Below are 20,539 nucleotides of genomic sequence, written 5' to 3' on the forward strand. Positions count from 1 at the left end.
GTTGGCGGCCAAGCGAAAGCACTGGTTTTCCCACCGATGACCACTCTACAGGTAGGTTTCGGTATTAAAGTACCTTTCGGGGAATAAACGTCCGCACCGTAATCAATCACACCGCGTCAAACACGGGCAGGGTTTCCATTGGTTGATCTTAACGCACAATTTCCCACCATCTAGCTTACGATGTGCACCGTTACCAATGGGCGGCTGTTTAAGTCACCGACAAAAGAGTACCCCGTTCGACGTTTGGGCATCAATTTGGGGTTCCAGGTCAACTATAACCTTCCGTTTCGATTGATGGACTTCTACAAACCGGCGTACTGGGCACGGGCCCTCATCGGTGTTGTACAGGGCCGCTTCAAACCGATGACCGTCGTGTCGGCCCGCGATTTCAAGCGTTCGGTCACCCATCCAAATTCCGATCTGACGGCCGGACAGTTGTACCGGGCGGTGGAAGAGTTACTGGAAACGATGGAATTTGGTTCGGATTGTTTGGCGAAAAGTGTCTGCGAGTTGGCCCAAAGTCCATTTCATCGGGAAGCGAATCGGGAAGATCTGCTGATGGAGGTGACACATTTTTTGCTAACGTAAGTAACACCCTAAAGGCGGGCTGTGCGTATGAATATAATTATGCTTTTGTTGTTTGTAGACCTTCATTTCATAAGTCTTTTGGAGAATCGGAATATCGTGACAGAGCTAAATATGAAATGGCGGAAAATCTTGGAGTGAGCGGAGCCGACTGTGAACTGATCTATACCAATTGTCCTAAGTCGTTGCTGGAACACTATTCTAAATTTGAATAAATATACATTTCCTTTATTTCATATTTCGTACGTTTTTGTTCAACGATTTTCATGTGTTTTGTTTCTCTTCCACAATTTTATCCATGGGGTATAGTACAACACTCTATATTTAACATATTTTATGTTATATTAAGATTTTATCTCAATTTATCAACGAATAAGGACATTTACAATATCCCTGTAAACATTAAGGTTTCTAACGGCTTTTTTGAAATCGGAATCGACCGAAAGGGAACAAAAACTTGAACTCCCGAAATGTGTTATATAAACCTTCACACACACTACCAAACAAGATGACATATATGATACGATATAAACAATGTGTAAAAAAGCAGTGTGTACTGCTAAATAAATTATCAAACGCAAGTTCCACAAGGATAGAAGTGTATTAAATAAGCTTAGTGTAGATAGATCATTTTGAAATGGCTTATTTGTAAGGAAAACAACGCGCTGTACAGGTTTAACATGGTGTATGTATTGAGAATCGATGAGATTCATCCCACGAATACAACACGCAGCGCATAGAGTCGATCACGTAAAAATCGATGACAACAATCACGTTCAACAACATTCGCGCACGTTGTTTTTAAATCAGCCTTTTTATTGGAAAAACTCCCAATCAAGCTTAATCAATGGTCAGCTAAGGTACTATAAACTCAAGCGATACGAATCTTTATAAAATGGCCAGCACAAGTATGGCCAGGGGTAGGAAACCCCCAACTAATTCTATCCCATCCAAAAGTAACCATATGGATACGGAAAGTGACGAACAGGAGGTATGTATCTGAATAATAAAATACTGCTTGTATGAAACTAAATGTTTAACTTTAAATTCCAGTATACAGCCCTCAGCCGAAAGCTACAAAGTAAGGTAGAAGCTTTGAAAATAATGCGCTACGAGCTGGAGAAATGTCGTACAGAGCGTGACCAGTTCAAACTGATGGCCGAAACGATACAGCTTCGGTATTCTGCCATCAAGAACAGTTTAAACGCACCCGACTTTCAAGCGGCCGGATTCGGAAACAGTTCGGCCGTTAGTCTGCTGGTCAAACAAACAAGGGAACGGAACGAGGCACTAACGACCGAGGTGGAATCGCTCAAGCAGCGCCTATACGATCTCGAGGGTGACATCAAAGTGGTGCGAGCAAGAAACGTTGAGCTGCAGGACACCTGTACCAAGCTAAGGGCCACCAATGATTCGCTTTTAACAACCAACGGCGACAAAACGTGGCAGGCCGAAAAATCGCAACTCATCGCCCAGCTCGAACAGTTGCGAAAGCGCAACGCACAGTTGCAGTACGACTTTCGATCGCTGCTGGATGAAAAGGAAGAAACGGTGACGGAACGAGACGCCTACAAGTGCAAAGCCCACCGATTAAACCACGAACTGAACGTTGCCCTGAGAGGGGCTGGGAGTGGTGCCTCACAGACCCTGCTGGATATCGATGGGCTGATACTGGAGAATAAATATCAAACGGAAAAGATCGCCAACATCGAGAACGAACTAAGTCTGGCACGGCAAGCGGCCAGCAAATATAAGGTAAAGGTTTTAATACGCTACCGGTCGAAACTGAACTAACTCATGTGTGTAACAATTTGTGTTATTTTTAACAACAAAACACCTCCCGACTATTAGTCGATGCTCGAAACGAACCGGAAGAAAGGCATTATTAAGCTTGGTACTAACAACAATAACAAAACGATCATGTCCCATTCGCAAGGTTTGCATCACACTAGCGTTCATACGCGACTGATCGTTGCAAGTGGTAATAATATTCCTTGTGTTTTCCTCAATTTCAGTAAAACACTTGCTAGAGAATGGAACCGTTGATGAGCTCCCACTTAAAGCGGCTACAATTTCCGATCTGAAATCACTCTGCCTAGCACTGCTGGACAATGTGAACGACAAAAGTCTCGCCCTCTCGCATCAAAAGAAGACAAATAAGTACGGAATCGAAAGGCTGTTTTTTTTAAAGTAACGTTTGGCAACGATTTTAACTCTTGTTCTGATTGTTACCTTCGCAGGTTGCTAGCTACTAAAATAGCTGAACTAGAGCGTCACATTAAGACGCTAGCTGGTAGTGATGACCGGACAACGATGGCTAGCCTATCGCCTTCACAGTACCTACTGAATGGGTACAGTTCGGCTACAGTTGATCAGGACCAAGATGGTGATATTATCGTTCGGCACCGTAACGAAACGTCTGAACCCACACTAGAAGCGAACGGAACCCTGGAGGGTAATAGTTCCAGTGGACCATCGCATAGTGGACAGCGTACGGAACCACTCTCATCGAGCTCGAATAAAAGTTGCGTACTGAGTTGTTCCGATGACGAAGAGGATGATGATGTAGCCGGTCGCTGCACGGGCGATAGTGCGACAACGTCAAACATCTCCAATACGGAAGAATTGCAGGCTGCGATTGAGCAACTGGTGGCGTCTGTCGAACGTGATCTTCAAACCGATGAACAGTTACCTCAACTGCCGGACGATATCGCAGCTCTGATCGAACAGTTTAAGGAAACGGCAAATGAAAATCTATCCTAAACCTCCGGATCCACCAATTTCGTAGATCGATTTTTCCACTCGTTTTTCCATGTCTTCACATTCTCAAACACCTTTCAGATGAACAACACGTTACTTTTATTCTAATCGTAGCACGATGCTTCATTAGTGAGTGGTGAACCGGTACTGGAAAAGATCCCTCGTGATCCTCCGGTTCACGTGACGTGAGTTTTGTGATGGAAAATGTCACGAATTCGAAGGAATCGGATTGGAAAATTGTTATCAATAATAAATAATTGAAGAAAAACGAATCTATACCAGACATTCAATCCATCCATCCGTCCAATGGTGCAATGAAGAAAGGAGGTGTTTACGAAAGAGAAGGGATAAAGATCACCTTGCTTAGGAATCTGTCTATCAAAGGCACATGCTGTGTGACGTTTACCATGTGCCTCACCGTCTTAAAATCCCCAGGTTTCAACCGTCTGGCTAGCCGGTGCCGTTGACACTGACCAATTGTCCGATGCGCTAATCTTGCACGATTGTTCCATCCGTAGCAAGACGCAGGATCGCGACGAGTCGTCATGTTAGCGGTAGTTCGCTAAAACTCACCGCAACGCAACGACAGGTGAAGTCTATCGTTCCAGCACACTGTAGGGGTAAGGCGCTATCAGGGTGAGATTTATCGTCACCAAATCCTTCCCCATTACATGTTGTCCCGCTGCTGCGATTGCAAACCGATGTCAGTCCGTGTTGATCGGGGCGCACGGACAACATATCTCTATATATATAAGATGGCAAAGCCCTACGCCAAGCACAGACGGGGTTTATGACTTCGGCGGTGCACAGTCTCCCGTATCCATTTCAGTTTATTCGTGTCGGTGGTCTGACGAATGGTTCGCCTCGTTTCGGGATCGTTTTTGTGTCAATCACACACTGTGCTTGCTAGTGAAGGGACTTTACCGTCCACAGTTGTTCCTAAAGCGTGTCCAATGGAACAATTGCTGGATGCCCCCTGAGTGAGTGCAAATACAAACAAAGTGATAGCGAAATTGAAGTTGGCAAAGTACAGGTGAAAGTTTCGTGTACTAAAAGTAAAAAGCGAGTAAAACCAAACGAAAAGATTAAAACTACAAGTTTGTTGGGCCGAAGTGCTGTATTCTTAAACGAGCTTGGAGAATATTCTGTGTTCTCCAAAATGGTGCGAACTGATCCAAAGGGTTACGATAACCCGACCATTACCGTTTCTGACGAAAACGTGGTTTTGGAGATGAGTAATGGGAATGGTCGAATGCATCGAGACAGTTTGCTGGGACTGAGGTAAGTTTGGTGAAGTTGTGTTATTTCTTACAAGAATAAGGACCCATTAGAGATTTGGAGAATTCGGAATAATGAAGCTGTTCCACGCTCTTTAAGTACTCAGTTAGATAGCAGGATTTCTGCCCTACAACTAATATAGTAAATTTAGTAAGGTACATGTGATCAAATATGCCACTGCGCAAAATTAAGAATATTTCTTAATCCTACAAAGCACATGGTGTCTCCGGAAAATCTTATCTAAACTTTAACAGCAAAATACTCGATGCCAAAGGATCGCGGCCCATGGAAACCAATAAAAAAACAGCTGAGATCCAGCCTCTCCACTATGCACAGATCTTTGCAGACTTAAAAATATACCTGTTTTTCAATGATCATTCATTCGGAAAAACGATGACCCAGTCCGACTTCTCTGGGGCGAACCGGCAGTTCCCTGTAACCCACCATTATGGAGCTATAAAAAAATGATTCAATTAACACCCGCATCGTTTGCCGTACTCATTCGACTGCTAATATTCGCTAACTAATGGTGTGAAATTTCGAAGCACAACCACACGCCAGTCCTCTCTTTCTGTGTGTATGTTGTGCTGATGGCGGTATTAATTTGATTACGATTCGCTCGTCAGCACCTCGGTTGATCGGTGGTCAGCCCTGAAATGAACCGTCCGTCGCTGGTACGCGCGGTTCGCCAGTGTCAAGATTAAGCACCACGGTTGATCGGTGGCCCTACCGGGTGATTATGTAATGCACCTTAATCCCGTTAACCCTGAGCCCTACGCGTCATTCACAGTGAACCATTGCCCCGTTTGGACCATTACCGGGCATCGCAGCGCAATGCAAAGCGACCCTCGATCGGTGTGCTGCATGGCGATCCGCGTGATTCCAAGGATGGAGAACCGGAGGAACAGCTCGAGGAAGAGAGCAAAGCACCTGCCCATGCAATCCGGCTCGGTTGGGTGCAGGGTGTACTGACACCGTGTCTGCTCAACATCTGGGGAGTGATGCTGTTCCTGCGTCTGAGCTGGGTTGTTGGTGAGGCCGGTATCATTCAGACGCTGATCATTATAGCCCTCTCGTATCTGGTGTGCGTCATGACCACGCTGTCACTGTCCGCGCTCTGCACGAACGGACAGATTAAGAGTGGTGGCCTGTACTACATAATATCTCGCTCACTCGGGGCGGAGTTCGGTGCCTCGGTCGGTATTGTGTTTGCGTTCGCCAACTCGGTGAACGCGGCCATGAATACGATCGGTTTCTGCAGCTCACTGAATGATCTACTGCGTAAGTTAACCTGGACGTGTCCGTGGAGAGATGAAGGCAAACCCTCTCACACTTAAATCTGTTCCACTCAAACAGGAAGTCTCGATACGAAGATCGTCGATGGAGGTACCAACGATATTCGCATCGTTGGTTCAGTGTTTCTGTTGCTGATGATCATCATCTGTGCCATCGGCATGGATTGGGAGGTGAAGGCACAGAACTTCCTCCTGGTACTGATCATTGTGGCCATCTTTAACTTCATTATCGGCGCTATCATCGGTCCGGGCAATTCTACCGAGGAGATCGGTAAAGGATTTCTGGGCATTTCGACGACTCTGCTGGCGGCCAACATGGGCCCGGGCTATACGGTGATGAACGGTGTGCAGCAGAACTTCTTCAGCGTGTTTGCAATCTTTTTCCCGAGTGTGACCGGCATCCAGAGCGGAGCGAACATCTGCGGTGACCTGCGCGATCCGGCGAAAGCTATTCCGAAAGGAACCCTGTGGGCGTGTCTCATATCCGCTATTTCGTATGTGCTTTTTTCGTTCATGGCAGCAGGAGCCGCGGTCCGGCAAGCATCCGGCAACGCTTCCGATATTGTTGGTGTTACGTTTACTAGCTGCGCTGCAGGTGTAAGTAGATTGTGGGAATATTGTAAGAATGTCTTATCGCATTACTAGAACACAAACAATTGGACCTTTGCTTGACAGAACTGTACGTATGGATTGCTGAACGACTACACGGTTATGCAGCTAATTTCACTGACCAGCGCCATCACCTATGCGGGATGTTGGGCTGCTACTCTCAGTACGGCCCTCACGAACATTCTCTCCGTACCACGGCTCATCCAGGCACTCGGTATCGATCGCATCTATCCGGGTCTGATCTTCTTCTCGAAGGGTTATGGCAAGCACGGCGAACCGTACCGTGGTTACGGGCTTGTCTTTCTAGTGTCGCTCATCTTTATTCTGATTGCCGATCTGGATGCGATCGCATCGCTCATCACTAACCTTTACCTGGCATCGTATGCATTCATCAACTTCTGCACTTTCCATGCCGCGACCGTGAAACCACTCGGATGGCGTCCTACATTCCGCTACTTCCACCCGTACGTCAGTCTACTCGCTACCGTGCTTTGCGTCGCGATCATGTTCCTGATCTCGGTCGTATCGTCCTTCATCGCGATGGCTTTCATCTTCGTGCTGTATCTGGTGGTTGTGTACCGTAAACCCGAAGCAAACTGGGGTTCATCCGTACAGGCACAAGCGTACAAAACCGCACTCAACTCCACACTCAACCTGGAGGGTACGAGCGATCACGTCAAGAACTATCAGCCACAAATTCTTGCAATAGCCGGCGATCCCATGCACCGTCCGGGACTGATCGATCTGGCACATCTCATCACCAAGCACAGTTCGCTGATGGTGATCGGTAACATAATTCCCCAACGTTTGCCGTACAAACGTCGACGAGCACTGTCCGACATGGGCAAGAATTACCTGAAGGATTCGAACATTCGGGCGTTCTACAAAATTGTCGACGGTGTAGACTTCGATCAGGGCGCACGGTGTTTGATCCAGTCGACGGGCTTTGGACGTTTGGCGCCCAATATTCTGATGCTGGGTTATAAAACCAACTGGCGCACTGCAGATCACCAACAGCTGAATGCGTACTACAATACGTTGCAGTAAGTTTTAGGTGAAGGAAGCAACAATCTTGTATTATTCTTACAGTTTAATCTCTCCCCTGTATGTGCAGTACCGCGTTCGATAATCGGCTTGCACTGTTGATTCTGCGCATGGGTAAAGGGCTTGACATCTTCAAGGGTTTGTCGAGCAGTGACCTGTACACGACGATTCCATCACCACCGGAAACGACCGTATCGATTACGTCCAAGCGTATGGCAGCCCGCCGTTCGTTGATGCCGGTCAACTCGAATCTCGATCTGCACGAGCTAATACAATCGAACCGTTCCAGCCAAACTTCACCGGCTCCAACGTTCCATGCCGCTCCCACCTTTGACTATGTCGCGCCCCCGGTAATAGCCGAACCGGAAGCGAATCTGTTCAAGCAAAAGCAACCGAAGGGCACGATCGATGTCTGGTGGTTGTACGATGATGGTGGGTTAACGATGCTACTACCGTACATCATAACGACGCGCTCGAAGTGGGAAAAGTGCAAGATACGCGTGTTTGCACTCTCGTCGGTTAACCTGCAGGAGGAGGAAACGAAGTAAGTATGGTGCAATGTGGTGTAGTTATGCTTGCTCAATCCCACACTAATGCTCTCGCTGCTTTTTATCGCGCAACAGCTTGAAACTGCTACTCGATAAGCTGCGTATCAGCTATCTCAGTCTCACGATGGTCAAGGTGACGGACAAACCGATGGAATCGACTATTGAGGAGCATCGGGAGCTGTTGCGTACCGTCACCGGTAGCAACGACGATCTGCCCGTACTGTCGGAGGCGGAGAAACAGCAGCTTGAAATCAAAACCAACCGTCAGCTGCGTCTTCGGGAACTGCTGCTGGAACACTCGAAGTCTGCTTCGCTGATCGTCATGTCGATGCCCGTTCCCAGACAGGTAAGTGTTGCTCGCACGACGCGTTACCATTGTGCGCCCTCAAGTACTGTTTGTACTAATGTCGCTTTTTCTTCTATTAACACCACCGCACAGGATACTGTATCGGCCGTACTGTACATGTCTTGGCTTGAAATGTTAACCAAGGATATGCCACCATTCCTGTTGGTGCGTGGCAACCAAACGGAGGTCCTCACCTTCTACTCCTAGATATCGAACCGAAGCATTACCCCATACGGCTAGGTGTAGTTGGGCAGTGCATAAAGTGTCCCAAAATAAAGCTAACGCTCTGATCATACGTAATCGTATCGATGTTGTTTTTGAGTTCCACACCACACTCGTAGATTGCAAATTTAGCGCCATTCTTCGACATCCAGCAGACGATTGTGAATTGGGAAAGCACACAGCAAATACCGTATGCTAATTGGATCATGCCGGGTGATGTTTTTTTTTTCCTCCCACCGTTCCGATCGTACTTATCGTTACAAATCAACCGATACAGCGACAAACAGACAATAATGTTACTGTTTTCCATATCGATCCCGCACCTAATCACATTGTTGATATAAACTTATTTCCTTACTATGGAAAACAAACACCCAAGCCACAACCTGGTACATAGCACTGATTGATTGAACTACTTGCTGGAACTTTCGTTCAAAAAAAAAAAAAAAGAATGCTTCAAACAGACACGAGCGATCCCACCAATATAGCTCAGCTCCGAAACAGATCACATTCCCCGACATTGTACAGTACGCGTACGCGTGCATTGTTTTCGTGCAAATTTAGTCACACGCACAGCATTCCTTTCATGTTCGATCATAGATAAGTTCGATAAAGACAGTCTGAGACAGACACTTGCCAATTGTATGAAAACACTGGCAGCTGTTTAAACCATCCACCTGGCAGTTGCCTGACTGTACACGCTCAACGGTTTTGTGGGAGGTTTTTTGTGAAAATTTTTCCATTCGAATAAAACCAACGCCACCGTCTACATAAACTCGTCGCACAAGTTCTTAACAGTTTGACTCCGGTAGTTAGTGTTGTGGCGCGTTGAAGTGATTTAACTGGCCAGTACACGTTGTACAGCGAACAACACGCCTTGGTGGATATCATGTGTAGCATTACAGAGATTATTTGTTGCAATACGTATATATAAAAGTGTTGAAGTAAGTGTATTAATTGCTTTCCATTTTTTTCTTTTTGGACCCGTGAAAGTGTGTTGAAATCGCTAGATTATTCATCCATTTAGCACCACGTTGCCGACGCACAAAATATGGACGCGTAAATTAATCAACACGTTAGTAGCCACACTACAACGATGGAGTGGGTTTGCTTGTTTTCTTCTGGATTGTTTCCGGTTCGATCGAACGACAAACAAACATATCCATCCAGTACGATCCAGAGCGAACCGATCGATCTGGAATGGAGATAATTTTCACTCCACGTAACGTGAATATTGCGCAGAGCAACCTTAACACGTTACATCTTTACGTTAAAGCATTAAATTAGCGCACACAAAGAAAGTGGTTTGGCCATTGGTAGGAATTTTTAATTTGTCAAACGGAACGGAACCATTCGAATGATATGTTGATGATCGATGTGGCAGCAATCAAACCATTTCCCACAAAGAGACCGGAAACAGATGATCGTGCATAATCGTGACTGGTTCCAAGGATTCCTACTGCAGATCATAATTAGCTTAAAACTTGAACTCTTTGCTTTCTTCACTTAACCAACAACAACACTTTGATTTAGGATTATTTTTTTCTAGAAATCACATGTTTTTCGTTTAAAAAATAAGCACCACACAACAATTTCAAGCAGGACAATCCAAACCAGTGAGCAAACAAGCAAGAAACCGCCCATTCTTCAAACGGCCAGTGTGTGTGCGCGCGCTTGTCTTATTCGTAACGCTCAATCAACCAGCTGATTGGCGCTGTATTTGGTTAAACAATTTTCACCTGCGACAAATGTTGTGCTGCAGCATGAAAACCGGCACACTAGTTTACTTGTTCTACCCGAAATAACCCAAACTGGTGCAAAAATGTGTTGGAACAGAACAGAACCAGGCAAGGCAAACAGTTCCGCCAGTACATGACAACGTGAATGTGCGTTTTTTTTCTTCGAACACTTATCTGCCATGTTTGTGCAACACCTCGCCCGAAAGCAAGTTTCAGTTCAGCAGATGTAATTGTACCGATCGGTTATGGTTGTGCTTATTAAATTCATGCATTGAAAATATATCTAGAGTTTCCGTTGCTGGGTGTAAGTACAAGTTAGCGACACAATTGTTGTATAATGGTGTGGGAACAGTACGGTATAGTGAGCGTAACGAGTCGCGTTCTAAGCTCGATCAGAAGATCGAAAAAGATAACGCCCAACAAGGAGGATACTGGGCAGGAGAATGGTGTGCAGCAAACAACGGTCACATCATTGGCTGATTTGCCAAAAGTCATCTTTACTATCGATGCTGAATCGGCAGACCAGAGTTGGACTACCATTGATCTCGAGTCGGGATATGACGATCATACGGTGCATGCGGAGCTTACAGATGTCGATAGTCACCTGACCAGGTATGTGAAACGGCTTAAAGGAGACGCCTGGTAGTTTGTAGCCGTTAAGTAAAAAAAAAATTCCACGAAAAAAGTTTCTCGAGCACTATAAGCCTAATACTTTGCTGTACAAACGTATGCATTACAAAACTCGAATGGCAATAAAAAAAATCTTTAAAAGATAATTAAATGTAATAAAGCTTGCAACTGGATACCGTTAGCCTAACCGTCGGTTTGATGATTGACGATCTCTTTGTTTTGTACACATCAAAGTTCTAATCACCGCATCGAAGATCTATGGTGTAGGGATAAACTAACCGACATTCCTTATTCGCAAGTAAATCTCTTTATACTCACCGGAATATCATCGTCCTAGGGATCCTCTTCCACGATTGGAACATTATCGTACCTCGCAGAAAGCAATCCGACGACCTTCGATCGGTGAACTGCACGGTGATCTCGATGAGCAGGACTCGGTAAACATTCATCACAAACCTTGGTGTCAATAACCTTGGTTTGGATGCATAAAACGGACATTAATCTTAAACACACTCACCTGTAGGAGGCGAACCACAAGACTGACCAACGCCCGACCGATGCAGACCATCATGTGCGGTTGGGGTGGATCCAGGGTGTACTGATACCGTGTCTACTTAACATCTGGGGTGTAATGCTATTTCTGCGGCTTAGCTGGATTGTGTCACTGGCAGGTATACTGGAGACACTGCTCATCATTGGCCTATCGTATTTGGTGTGCGTCATAACCACTCTATCCCTATCGGCCATCTGTACCAATGGTCAAGTGAAAGGTGGAGGTATCTACTACCTGATATCACGTTCCTTGGGTCCAGAGTTTGGTGGTGCAGTCGGTATAGTGCTGGCCTTTTCCAACTCTGTGTCGGCGTCGATGAACACGATCGGTTTCTGCAGTTCCCTCAACCAGCTGCTTGGTGCGTAGTTGCTGTTACTTGCATTGTAAAAAAAGGTTGATTAAGATATGAGACTATTCCATTCATGTTCACAGGTAGTTTTGGTGTTAAAATCATTGATGGTGGTGTGAATGATATGCGACTCGTCGGTACAGTTACGATACTGATCATGGTGATCATCTGTGCCGTCGGTATGGATTGGGAAACGAAGGCACAAAACTTCCTCGTCATTGCCATCGCGATCGCCATTGGAGGATTCGTACTGGGAGTGTTGCTTGGCCCACGTACGGACAACGATCGGGGTAAAGGATTTACCGGTGTGTCCGGTGATCGGTTCGTGAACAACCTTGGTCCCGACTATCGTTTCAGCGAAGGTATCGAACAGGATTTCTTCAGCGTGTTTGGGATATTCTTCCCGAGCGTAACGGGTGTACAGGCAGGTGCCAACATCTGTGGAGAGCTGAAAGATGCTGCTACAGCCATACCGAAGGGAACACTGCTAGCGCTTCTCATTTCCGGCATCTCGTACGTTGTATTTGTGCTGTTGGCTGGTTCGGCCAGCTACCGTGATGCATCGGGCGATCTGAGGGATCTAGTAAATGGTACGTTCGCCATCTGTCAGCGTTCGCTCCCGGAGGAACCTTGCAAGTATGGGCTGCACAACGACTACAACATCATGCAGCTAATGGCTGTTTCCGGTGCAGTTATCTATGCCGGTTGCTTTGCCGCAACACTGTCCACCGCGCTAACGAATCTCTTATCGGTTCCACGCATCATTCAAGCGCTCGGAACCGATCGGCTTTATCCGGGATTGACGTTCTTCGCTAAGGGGTACGGAAAACGCAACGAACCTTATCGAAGCTATGCGTTGGTACTGTGCGTATCGGTGCTGTTTGTCTTGTTGGCGAATCTTAACCTTGTAGCACCGCTCATCTCTAACTTCTATCTAGCGTCTTACGCACTTATCAACTTCTGCACGTTTCATGCGGCCACCGTAAAACCGATCGGTTGGCGACCAACTTTCCGATTTTACAACCAGTGGGTTAGTCTGTTCGGTACGGTGCTGTGTGTGTTGATCATGTTCCTGATCGATATCATCTCCACCGGCGTCACAATGGTGTTGATCTTCGTGCTCCATTTGGCCGTTATCTACCGCAAACCGGATGTGAACTGGGGTTCCACAACTCAAGCCCAAAGCTATAAGAGTGCCTTGTCAGCCGCGCTCAAACTGCAGTGCGTTGGCGATCATGTTAAGAACTATCATCCATCGGTGCTGGTACTGACAGGGCAACCTGCCAGCAGACCGGCCCTTGTCGATCTTGCACATCAGATAACGAAGAACCAAGCGTTATTGATAGTGGGCGATGTAGTGGGTGAGCGGTTGTCGCATCGAAAGCGCGAACTTCGATCGTCCGAGAGCCGCTGCTTTGTGGAGTCGCGTAAGATAGAAGGATTCTACCAGCTGATCGATGGTATTGGACTGGAGAAAGGTGTACGTGCGTTAATACAAACATCTGGCGTTGGTAAACTATCACCCAATATCGTGCTAGTGGGTTACAAAGCTGACTGGATGCGATGCTCCATACAAGAGCTGCAGACTTACTACAATGTGTTGAAGTGAGTTTGGCAGATGAATGGCGTTAAGATGTATTTTAATCTGACCTACCTAACTCGCTCATAACTGTTTGTTCCTTTCCAGCGATGTGTTCGACAATCGTATGTCTTTAGCAATATTGAGGCTTCCGAATGGACTTGATTTTTCCCATCTGACTAACGACATTACTTCCAACGGTAGTCTTGGAACGATCGCAAATGACTCCTTATCTAGCTTGCAGCAAATTATTGATACCGCTCCACCTGGTGCTAACAAACTTATGTACGTCGATTCCAACCTTGGATTGAAAAGTATGAAGAAGTGTTGGCGGAAAACCGAAAGTCCCTCCAATACTAGTCGAGACAGTATCGCATGTTCAACCCGCAATGGATCCTGCTTACCGCTGGAGCTACACGATCGTTTGAACGTCTTCCGGCACAAGCAATCGAAGGGTACGATCGATGTCTGGTGGCTATACGACGACGGTGGGCTTACGATGCTCATCCCGTACATCCTTTCGTTGCGCTCCAAATGGACACACTGTAAAGTGCGTGTATTTGCCCTCACCAACCAGCAGAAGGAGTTAGAGCTGGAACAAAAGAAGTAGGTACTACTCTGTCTGTCGTTATGTTTCAAAAACTAACAATTCACTGTCTCCTCTCCTGTCACAGTATGGCAAATTTGTTAGCGAAGTTACGAATCGACTACTCCTCACTGGTCATGCTGCAAGACGTCACGAAACCACCGCAATCGGACACGGTAATGATGCACCAGCAGCTATTAAAAAGCTTCGAGCACATGCCAACGCAACTTACACCACCGGACCTTAGCTCACCGGAGCGTATTGCGCTTGCGGAAAAAACTCACCGACAGCTACGCCTGCGAGAAATGCTTCTAGAGCACTCTGCCGAGGCAAAGCTGATCGTGATGTCTATGCCGATGCCTAGAATGGTAAGTTCTGCGAGCAATACTTCATACTAGTGTTGAGTGAATCTGATTGAGAGGATCTGATCTGAGAATCTGAAGAAGGATTTAAGATTATTTTGAGAGTCCACTCAAGATTTAAAGACTGAAGATTCATATTAATGACTGTTTTCAAAAGATTCCTCAAGCACAACACTACTTCAAACGGTGATCGATTGATGCTTATTCATTGATTTTCCATACTTCTAGGGCACTGTTTCCGCTCCCCTGTACATGTCCTGGCTAGAGATGCTCTCGAAAGATATGCCACCGATGCTGCTCGTGCGAGGCAACCAAACATCCGTACTAACATTCTATTCGTAAACGTTTCCATTCCATCACTATCGTTAAGTTCTCCATACATGTAGATATTTATGAACAAGCTGTATATAAACTAGTTTTGGTAAAATTTCTTACATGAGCTGTAAGCTTGTACATAGTACGCGCTATGAACGATGATTGATTGTGGAAAAGAAGATTTATTATTTATACACATTCGTTATGTTATACACTTCTACACACATACACACTTTTTAGGCAAAATCTCGAACGGACAATGCACTGTTTAAAACGTTATCGCGCTTTTGCTACAACTTTGAGTAGGTGAAACATTTTCTACAGTTTTCGGAACAGACGATTGTTCCTGGCGCAACACTGACTATCTATATAGTCATGCATTACAATTGCCGGAACACTTTCCAGGTCCATTTTACAAAGTTTTGTTGTTGTGAAGTAAAATACAGAACCAAATCTCCGAATTAAAAGTTTGTAAGGAAACGATGAGATATTCCGTCTATTTTACTCTCGCTTTTACTACTACATTTTTACTACTATACCATGTCCGTTGCTATCAATAGTCTAGCCTAATCTCAAGAAGACGTGTTACTCTACGATCGGCGATTCCCACGGTAACCACCATGGTGCCTAGAGCCACCCACGGTTACCACAGCCCCTCTGCGCCGTGTGCTCGCCTCATCACCACTGCTTCCTGCGTTTGTCTGACCTTCTGGCCGCGCATGCGATGATTTGCGATGATGTTCCCGGCTTCGGCTACGCTGGCGCGTTTGTACATGCCGTCCTCTGCCACCACTGGGCGATCGACGTTGGCGACTATTTTCTTTATCAATCGGGCGACCACCGCTACTATGCCGTTCCTCACGCGATCTTCCTCTCGCGGTAGCCCCGGATGGTGGTCGAACTGGAACACGACCGCGTTTCTCTTCCACTGCAATATGTCTGCTCTCCGGTGCCATTTGTTTGCCATGCCTTTTGTCTACCGATGGTAAAGTTTCAAATCTTCGGCGACGTCGCTCTCGGGGACTTTCAGGGGATTGTTTTATCCGCGAGCGCTCTGTTGGTCGACGGCGTCTATGATCTACCTCCTCACCACTACTACTGCCGGACGTATCCTCGTCCTCTTCGTCCTCATCGTCGTTGTCATCCTCCGAATCGGAAGAGGATGAAGATGCACGAGGAGCACTTTCACCATTTGAACGCCCGTCGGTACGTCCAATGCGGTGCCGCTTGTCGTCGCGATGAACCGGTGCCGTAACGATCCGTTTCCGATGAAGTTCCTCTTTCCGCTTTTGACCATTTCCGTGCGTTGACGGTTCCAACGGTTTCGCATGATTGTGTGCTCTTCGGGCGGACATTTTAGCATCACGCTGTTGTCGCTGCCGATGCTCAATGTTCTCACTTTCGTCTTCCTCCTCTTCATCATCTTCATCGTCCTCATCTTCCTCTTCATCATCCTCTTCTTCTTCGGCCTCTTTTCGCTTCTGCAATTGGCGCTCTTTTCGCTTCTGCAGTTCGCGCTCTTTACGCATTTCGAGCTCACGCTCCTTTTGCTGCCGCAACAAACGCTCCCGCACCTCCTCCTCGATCTCTTTTGTAGTCTTCGCACCGAGTGTGTCGGTACGTACAATAATCCGATGTTTCTTAAACGATTCCGACACCATCGAAGGTTCCTCATCGTCCACCATAGCACTCCCACCAATGCCATTCTGATCGATCGGTACCCCTACTTGAGGTACCTGCGGCATCGGTTCTGGTGGTGATCGTGGTCCAATTGGACCCACCATCGGTTCCATGGGTTCCGGAGGTTCCTTCGGTTTGGAGTGTTCTTCGCGTTCGGAATCACCACGGCGCGATCGAGATGAACGATGCTTCCGGGACGAACGATGCTTGTAGTTCGACCGAGAACGCGAGTGTGACCGTGACCGGGATTTTGACCGTGAATGGCCACGTGATCGTGATCGGGACGGTGGTGTTGCGCCACGGATGGTAGAGACCAAATTTTTTGACATCGGTTTCGACATCTGCACGGCAATCTTTTTAGCGCGATCTTCCGACCGTGTGCGCGATCGCGAATGGGAACGTTTACTTCGCCGGTGACTATGCGACCGGGATCTAGATTTCGAACGGCTGCGGCTGTGACGGTTGGATTTGGAATTACGCGACCTTGAGCGTGTTCTTGAACGTGACCGTGAGCTAGACCGGGAACGTGAACGACGGCTTCGGCTGCGCCTACTGCGACTACGGCTACGACTTCGGCTACTTCTTGAGCGTGATCGCCGGCTTCGACTACGGCGACGATGCCGCGAGCGTGAACGCGACCGAGACCTCGATCGCGAATATGAACGATCCTCGTCATAATCATCACCGCCGCGTCCTCCTCCTCCACGATAGTAATCATACCCACCGCGACCACGATATCCACTGCCCCGGCCCCGTGACACTCCTCCGCCGCCAAGACCACCCCGGGAATACCGTGGTCCTCTGGTAGCCGTACGATACGCCCCGCGATAGGCCATCGAACTGTAGTACTGTGCGTAGAATGGATCGTACGGGTACGGATAGCTCATGCTTGCTGCCCATTCCATGCCCGGGTACATGCCAGCCGGTGGGTAACTCGCTGTCGCAACCATCGGATGGCTGTAACCCATCGAACGATCGTACGGCATCGATTGGGTGGGATATTGCGATTGCATTGATTGCGCTTCTTCACGTTTGGCTTTCTCGTCACCCGATAGTAGCTCTTCCTCGTCGGAACCTCCGGATGAGGAAATGCCAGAACCGCCAGACTTTTTGGAAGAGTTTGTTACTGATTTACGTTTCTTTTTAGTCTTCGTGCGCGGATTATCGCTCAGAATACCATCGTCCGAGCTGATCGTGTTAATGCTCGGCGAACGGGACCGTTCCACTTTTACTCCCAGCCCGGTGCTCAGCACTTTCTTCAGTACACTGCCGTCTTTTGCCTGCTTCAAGCGCAAGCGCATTTTTTCCAGCTCCTTTTCTTGTGTCGCCTTCAGCTTGTTCGCCTTCTTCTGGCGATCTTTAATGGAGCTGATGCTCATATCATCGTTACCCTCGCCGTCACTCGATACGAGACTTTTCTGTTTTCCTTTTTCTAGCGATTGTTTTAACTGTGTGTGGAAAGGTGGAAAGGTGTAAAAAGGTACGATGAAAATGCTTGCATATTTTAAAAAAGGAACACATTACAAAATTACCTTCATACGATCAAATAGTGCATCGAGTAATCGAATGCTTTCCAGCTTCCGTTGTGCTTCTAGCAGCTTCCTTTCCTCCAAGCGTATCTTCTGATTGATCTCGTCCGATTCCTTCTGGCGTAGCTTTTGTAAATGTTTCTCCTTGCGACGTTGTTCCCGCTGCAACTGTTTTTCGATTTCAGCCTGACGCAACTCTTCCTGACGTTTTCTGTGTGATGTGCATTGATAACGATAAAAAGGCGATAGCAAAAAAAAGCGGTTAGCTAAAAAGGCTGCCGTACGATTAATGGAACTTATAAATAATTGTGGTTGGATAAATAAAGAATACTGATCTATGACAAGGATACACATTCTAGTAGTGCTACAGATCATAACGTATCGTACGTTCAGTGACAGCGATCCGGAATCACATTGATTCAGGTGGCTGATAACGAAATCTAACAAACTGTAAACCATTCATTTGTTCAACAGGAATCACATTGATGTATCTCGAGACAATTCAAACCTTTCTTGCTCTTTGCGCGCTTCTTCCTCTGCCAGCCGCTTCTTTTCCAGCTCTTCCTTCTCGCGTTCCGCTCCAATCAAACGATCGCGCACGATTTGCCGCTTCTTCACCGTCGAATCGCTCAGATGTTTCGTTCGATCGAAGTCCACCGCAATTGTAACGGCCAGATTGCGTTCGCCTTCCTTCCGTACCAGCTTCATCCCGCGAAACTCGTCCATCGCCTTCACGAACCCGACGTACTCGGAAAACTGCACATACCTGCATCCCGTACACATACCCGGTGTCAACGCGTGGACGACACCAAGGGCAGACACAAGGATGGAAAGAAAGTAGAAAGAAAACAAAACAAACACATAGCGAAACAAACATTCTCTCTAAAACCACAGGACACGCGCTATTGCGTGACCGCCGGGGTTCTCCTCTCCTTTCATCTCGTTCCTGCATCAGCAGCATTGAGCACATTTCCTTCCTATCCCTTCCTGCCGCAACCGGTTCCCTCCCTTTGTCGTCTCCGTTTGTGCGACCAAACGAAAGAGGACAGACAACCGGCACAAACACACAACATACCCTTCGAAGTACATCTCCTGATCGAAGCTAAACTTCTTCATGCCGGACATGTGCGCCTTCATCTGTGCCCGGTACGGATCACAGACCGGAATGTCGACGGCCCGCACCTCACCGAACTTCTCGAAGATACGTTTGAAGATGCTTTCGCTCGGCTTTGCTCCGTCGTCATTTTCGGCGTGACGCGGACAGAACCACTTGATCGGGAGATTGCTGAAATGGATCGTGTCCGGCCGTTCGCCCGCCTTCATCTCGTCCATATTGCGGGCATCGCGGAAAAACGAATCCCAATCGTGCCGTGTGGGAAATTCGTCCTTCGCCTCCGATGCTCGCACTTTCACCGATTCCTCGAACCCGGTTAGTCGTAGCGGACGACCATCGAGCCGGGAGAGGACGGCTTTCAGCTTGCCCTTATCCTCCAGCTCTCCCTCGAACCGTATGAAACCGACGGTGCTCTTTGAGACCTAGGGCAGGTAAATTGAAAGGGAAATCCAAACGAATTATTAGACATTCTCTTTGGCGCTTCAGCGAGCACCACACCACACCATTCGTTACCTTTAGCAGGGAGAACTTGTCGGGCAGTATCATCTGGCGCATCTTTTCCATAACGTCATAGTTAGAGATGGTTTTGCCAGTGATCGAGGCGGGCAGTGCAACTGAGATGTTGAACTTGGCCAACGGCTTGAGGTACAAGCTGTGCGGCAGGTACAATGGTACACAGTCGTTGACATCCTGTATGGTCTGTATCATTGTTTCGGTATTGCGATTATGTGTGCGGCATCCGGTAACAAATAAATGGCCGATCGCACCAAACACACCAAATTCGTTCACAGGAAACACATACAAAGTTGATCGTTATTCACAACGTTATTTTTTGTTGTTGCAACGGAACCAGGACACATCCAACAGTTTGATGGATTGTGGAAAGAGTTCACATTCACACACACACATACACAACGTCGATTAAAGTGTTCAACAGCAAATGTGAAGCGTAAAGGCGTGTTGAAGTTTCATTATTTCATACAAATTAGCGAGTTTCACCACAATTCGTGTGCACGCGCGTTCATATAGAAAGAAGAAAGAAGAGGTATTAGCTGAGAAACATTTTTTCGCCAGGGCGTACTGGTGCCATCATGGACGACGGCGGGCTTGAAGCAAGCCGCCCAGACGAGACGAGAAATCCCTGGAAATAGAGACACCACACCACCGCAGGAACAATAGTAGAAGCACCGCACCGAACCCGTTGCAGGTTATTTTCGGCGTCGTCAGTTTGTGTGCGCTAGGAATATAATATTAGTTCTTTGCAATGCTCTTTTACAGTATTTCTGCACAGAAAAAAAGGCTGACCAGCTCCAAACTTTTCTTCTCAATCTTGTTTCCTCTTTTTGACAGCCATGTTTTTCTTCTTTTTCTGTCGATTTGTACCAGTGACAGCTGACAGACGATAAGCCAAGGTAC

At 47.1% G+C, this 20,539-nt stretch overlaps 5 protein-coding genes across 7 annotated transcripts; 4 read left to right on the forward strand and 1 right to left on the reverse strand.

Moving 5' to 3' along the window:
• LOC125764437 (uncharacterized) lies at positions 1-769 on the forward strand. Its single transcript, XM_049428676.1, has one exon. The coding sequence runs from the start codon at positions 181-183 to the stop codon at positions 586-588; it is 408 nt and encodes a 135-aa protein (XP_049284633.1). The 5' UTR covers positions 1-180; the 3' UTR covers positions 589-769.
• A 101-nt stretch (positions 770-870) lies between these two features.
• On the forward strand, positions 871-3,617 carry LOC125764434 (coiled-coil domain-containing protein 149-A). Its single transcript, XM_049428669.1, has 5 exons — positions 871-1,576; positions 1,639-2,340; positions 2,437-2,521; positions 2,601-2,745; positions 2,826-3,617. Exons 1-5 carry the CDS (start codon positions 1,481-1,483, stop codon positions 3,346-3,348), a joined length of 1,551 nt encoding a protein of 516 aa, XP_049284626.1. The 5' UTR covers positions 871-1,480; the 3' UTR covers positions 3,349-3,617.
• Positions 3,618-3,689: 72 nt separating this feature from the next.
• LOC125764431 (bumetanide-sensitive sodium-(potassium)-chloride cotransporter-like) lies at positions 3,690-8,766 on the forward strand. The gene is made up of 7 exons (XM_049428666.1): positions 3,690-4,626; positions 5,414-5,904; positions 5,980-6,515; positions 6,594-7,570; positions 7,642-8,115; positions 8,195-8,465; positions 8,559-8,766. The coding sequence occupies exons 1-7, from the start codon at positions 4,505-4,507 to the stop codon at positions 8,670-8,672; spliced, it is 2,985 nt and encodes a 994-aa protein (XP_049284623.1). The 5' UTR covers positions 3,690-4,504; the 3' UTR covers positions 8,673-8,766.
• Positions 8,767-8,879: 113 nt separating this feature from the next.
• Positions 8,880-15,283, forward strand: LOC125764430 (bumetanide-sensitive sodium-(potassium)-chloride cotransporter-like). The gene is made up of 8 exons (XM_049428665.1): positions 8,880-9,631; positions 10,714-11,038; positions 11,394-11,493; positions 11,580-11,967; positions 12,042-13,563; positions 13,646-14,143; positions 14,212-14,491; positions 14,714-15,283. The coding sequence occupies exons 2-8, from the start codon at positions 10,764-10,766 to the stop codon at positions 14,825-14,827; spliced, it is 3,177 nt and encodes a 1,058-aa protein (XP_049284622.1). The 5' UTR covers positions 8,880-9,631; positions 10,714-10,763; the 3' UTR covers positions 14,828-15,283.
• Positions 14,963-20,514, reverse strand: LOC125764429 (A-kinase anchor protein 17A). Of its 3 annotated transcripts, none has more exons than XM_049428664.1 (6): positions 20,317-20,514; positions 19,637-19,822; positions 19,085-19,545; positions 18,518-18,775; positions 18,013-18,220; positions 14,963-17,928 (listed from the first exon to the last, which is right to left on the reverse strand). In XM_049428664.1, exons 2-6 carry the CDS (start codon positions 19,685-19,687, stop codon positions 15,391-15,393), a joined length of 3,516 nt encoding a protein of 1,171 aa, XP_049284621.1. In that variant the 5' UTR covers positions 19,688-19,822; positions 20,317-20,514; the 3' UTR covers positions 14,963-15,390. The 3 variants fall into 3 exon arrangements, with proteins under 3 accessions (XP_049284621.1, XP_049284620.1, XP_049284619.1); XM_049428663.1 differs by having other exon boundaries at positions 20,400-20,492; XM_049428662.1 differs by having other exon boundaries at positions 19,637-20,514.
• Between the last annotated feature and the right edge of the window lie 25 nt (positions 20,515-20,539).

This window comes from Anopheles funestus, chromosome 2RL (assembly GCF_943734845.2).
Source record: "Anopheles funestus chromosome 2RL, idAnoFuneDA-416_04, whole genome shotgun sequence".
NCBI classification, from domain to species: Eukaryota; Metazoa; Arthropoda; class Insecta; order Diptera; family Culicidae; genus Anopheles; species Anopheles funestus.

Bases quoted from the DNA above. Each gene is read 5' to 3' on its own strand.
- LOC125764429 (XM_049428662.1), bottom strand. From the start codon at position 19,831: ATGATACAGACCATACAGGATGTCAACGACTGTGTACCATTGTACCTG. The intron at 19,546-19,636 runs GTAACGAATGGT...TACCTGCCCTAG, and splicing joins ACAAGTTCTCCCTGCTAAAG to GTCTCAAAGAGCACCGTCGG. The intron at 18,776-19,084 runs GTATGTTGTGTG...TACGGGATGCAG, and splicing joins CAGGAGATGTACTTCGAAGG to GTATGTGCAGTTTTCCGAGT.
- LOC125764434 (XM_049428669.1), top strand. From the start codon at position 1,481: ATGGCCAGCACAAGTATGGCCAGGGGTAGGAAACCCCCAACTAATTCT. The intron at 1,577-1,638 runs GTATGTATCTGA...TTTAAATTCCAG, and splicing joins CGGAAAGTGACGAACAGGAG to TATACAGCCCTCAGCCGAAA. The intron at 2,341-2,436 runs GTAAAGGTTTTA...CCCGACTATTAG, and splicing joins AAGCGGCCAGCAAATATAAG to TCGATGCTCGAAACGAACCG.
- LOC125764430 (XM_049428665.1), top strand. From the start codon at position 10,764: ATGGTGTGGGAACAGTACGGTATAGTGAGCGTAACGAGTCGCGTTCTA. The intron at 11,968-12,041 runs GTGCGTAGTTGC...TCATGTTCACAG, and splicing joins TTCCCTCAACCAGCTGCTTG to GTAGTTTTGGTGTTAAAATC. The intron at 14,492-14,713 runs GTAAGTTCTGCG...CCATACTTCTAG, and splicing joins CTATGCCGATGCCTAGAATG to GGCACTGTTTCCGCTCCCCT.
- LOC125764437 (XM_049428676.1), top strand. From the start codon at position 181: ATGTGCACCGTTACCAATGGGCGGCTGTTTAAGTCACCGACAAAAGAG.
- LOC125764431 (XM_049428666.1), top strand. From the start codon at position 4,505: ATGGTGCGAACTGATCCAAAGGGTTACGATAACCCGACCATTACCGTT. The intron at 4,627-5,413 runs GTAAGTTTGGTG...CGTCATTCACAG, and splicing joins GACAGTTTGCTGGGACTGAG to TGAACCATTGCCCCGTTTGG. The intron at 8,116-8,194 runs GTAAGTATGGTG...ATCGCGCAACAG, and splicing joins CTGCAGGAGGAGGAAACGAA to CTTGAAACTGCTACTCGATA.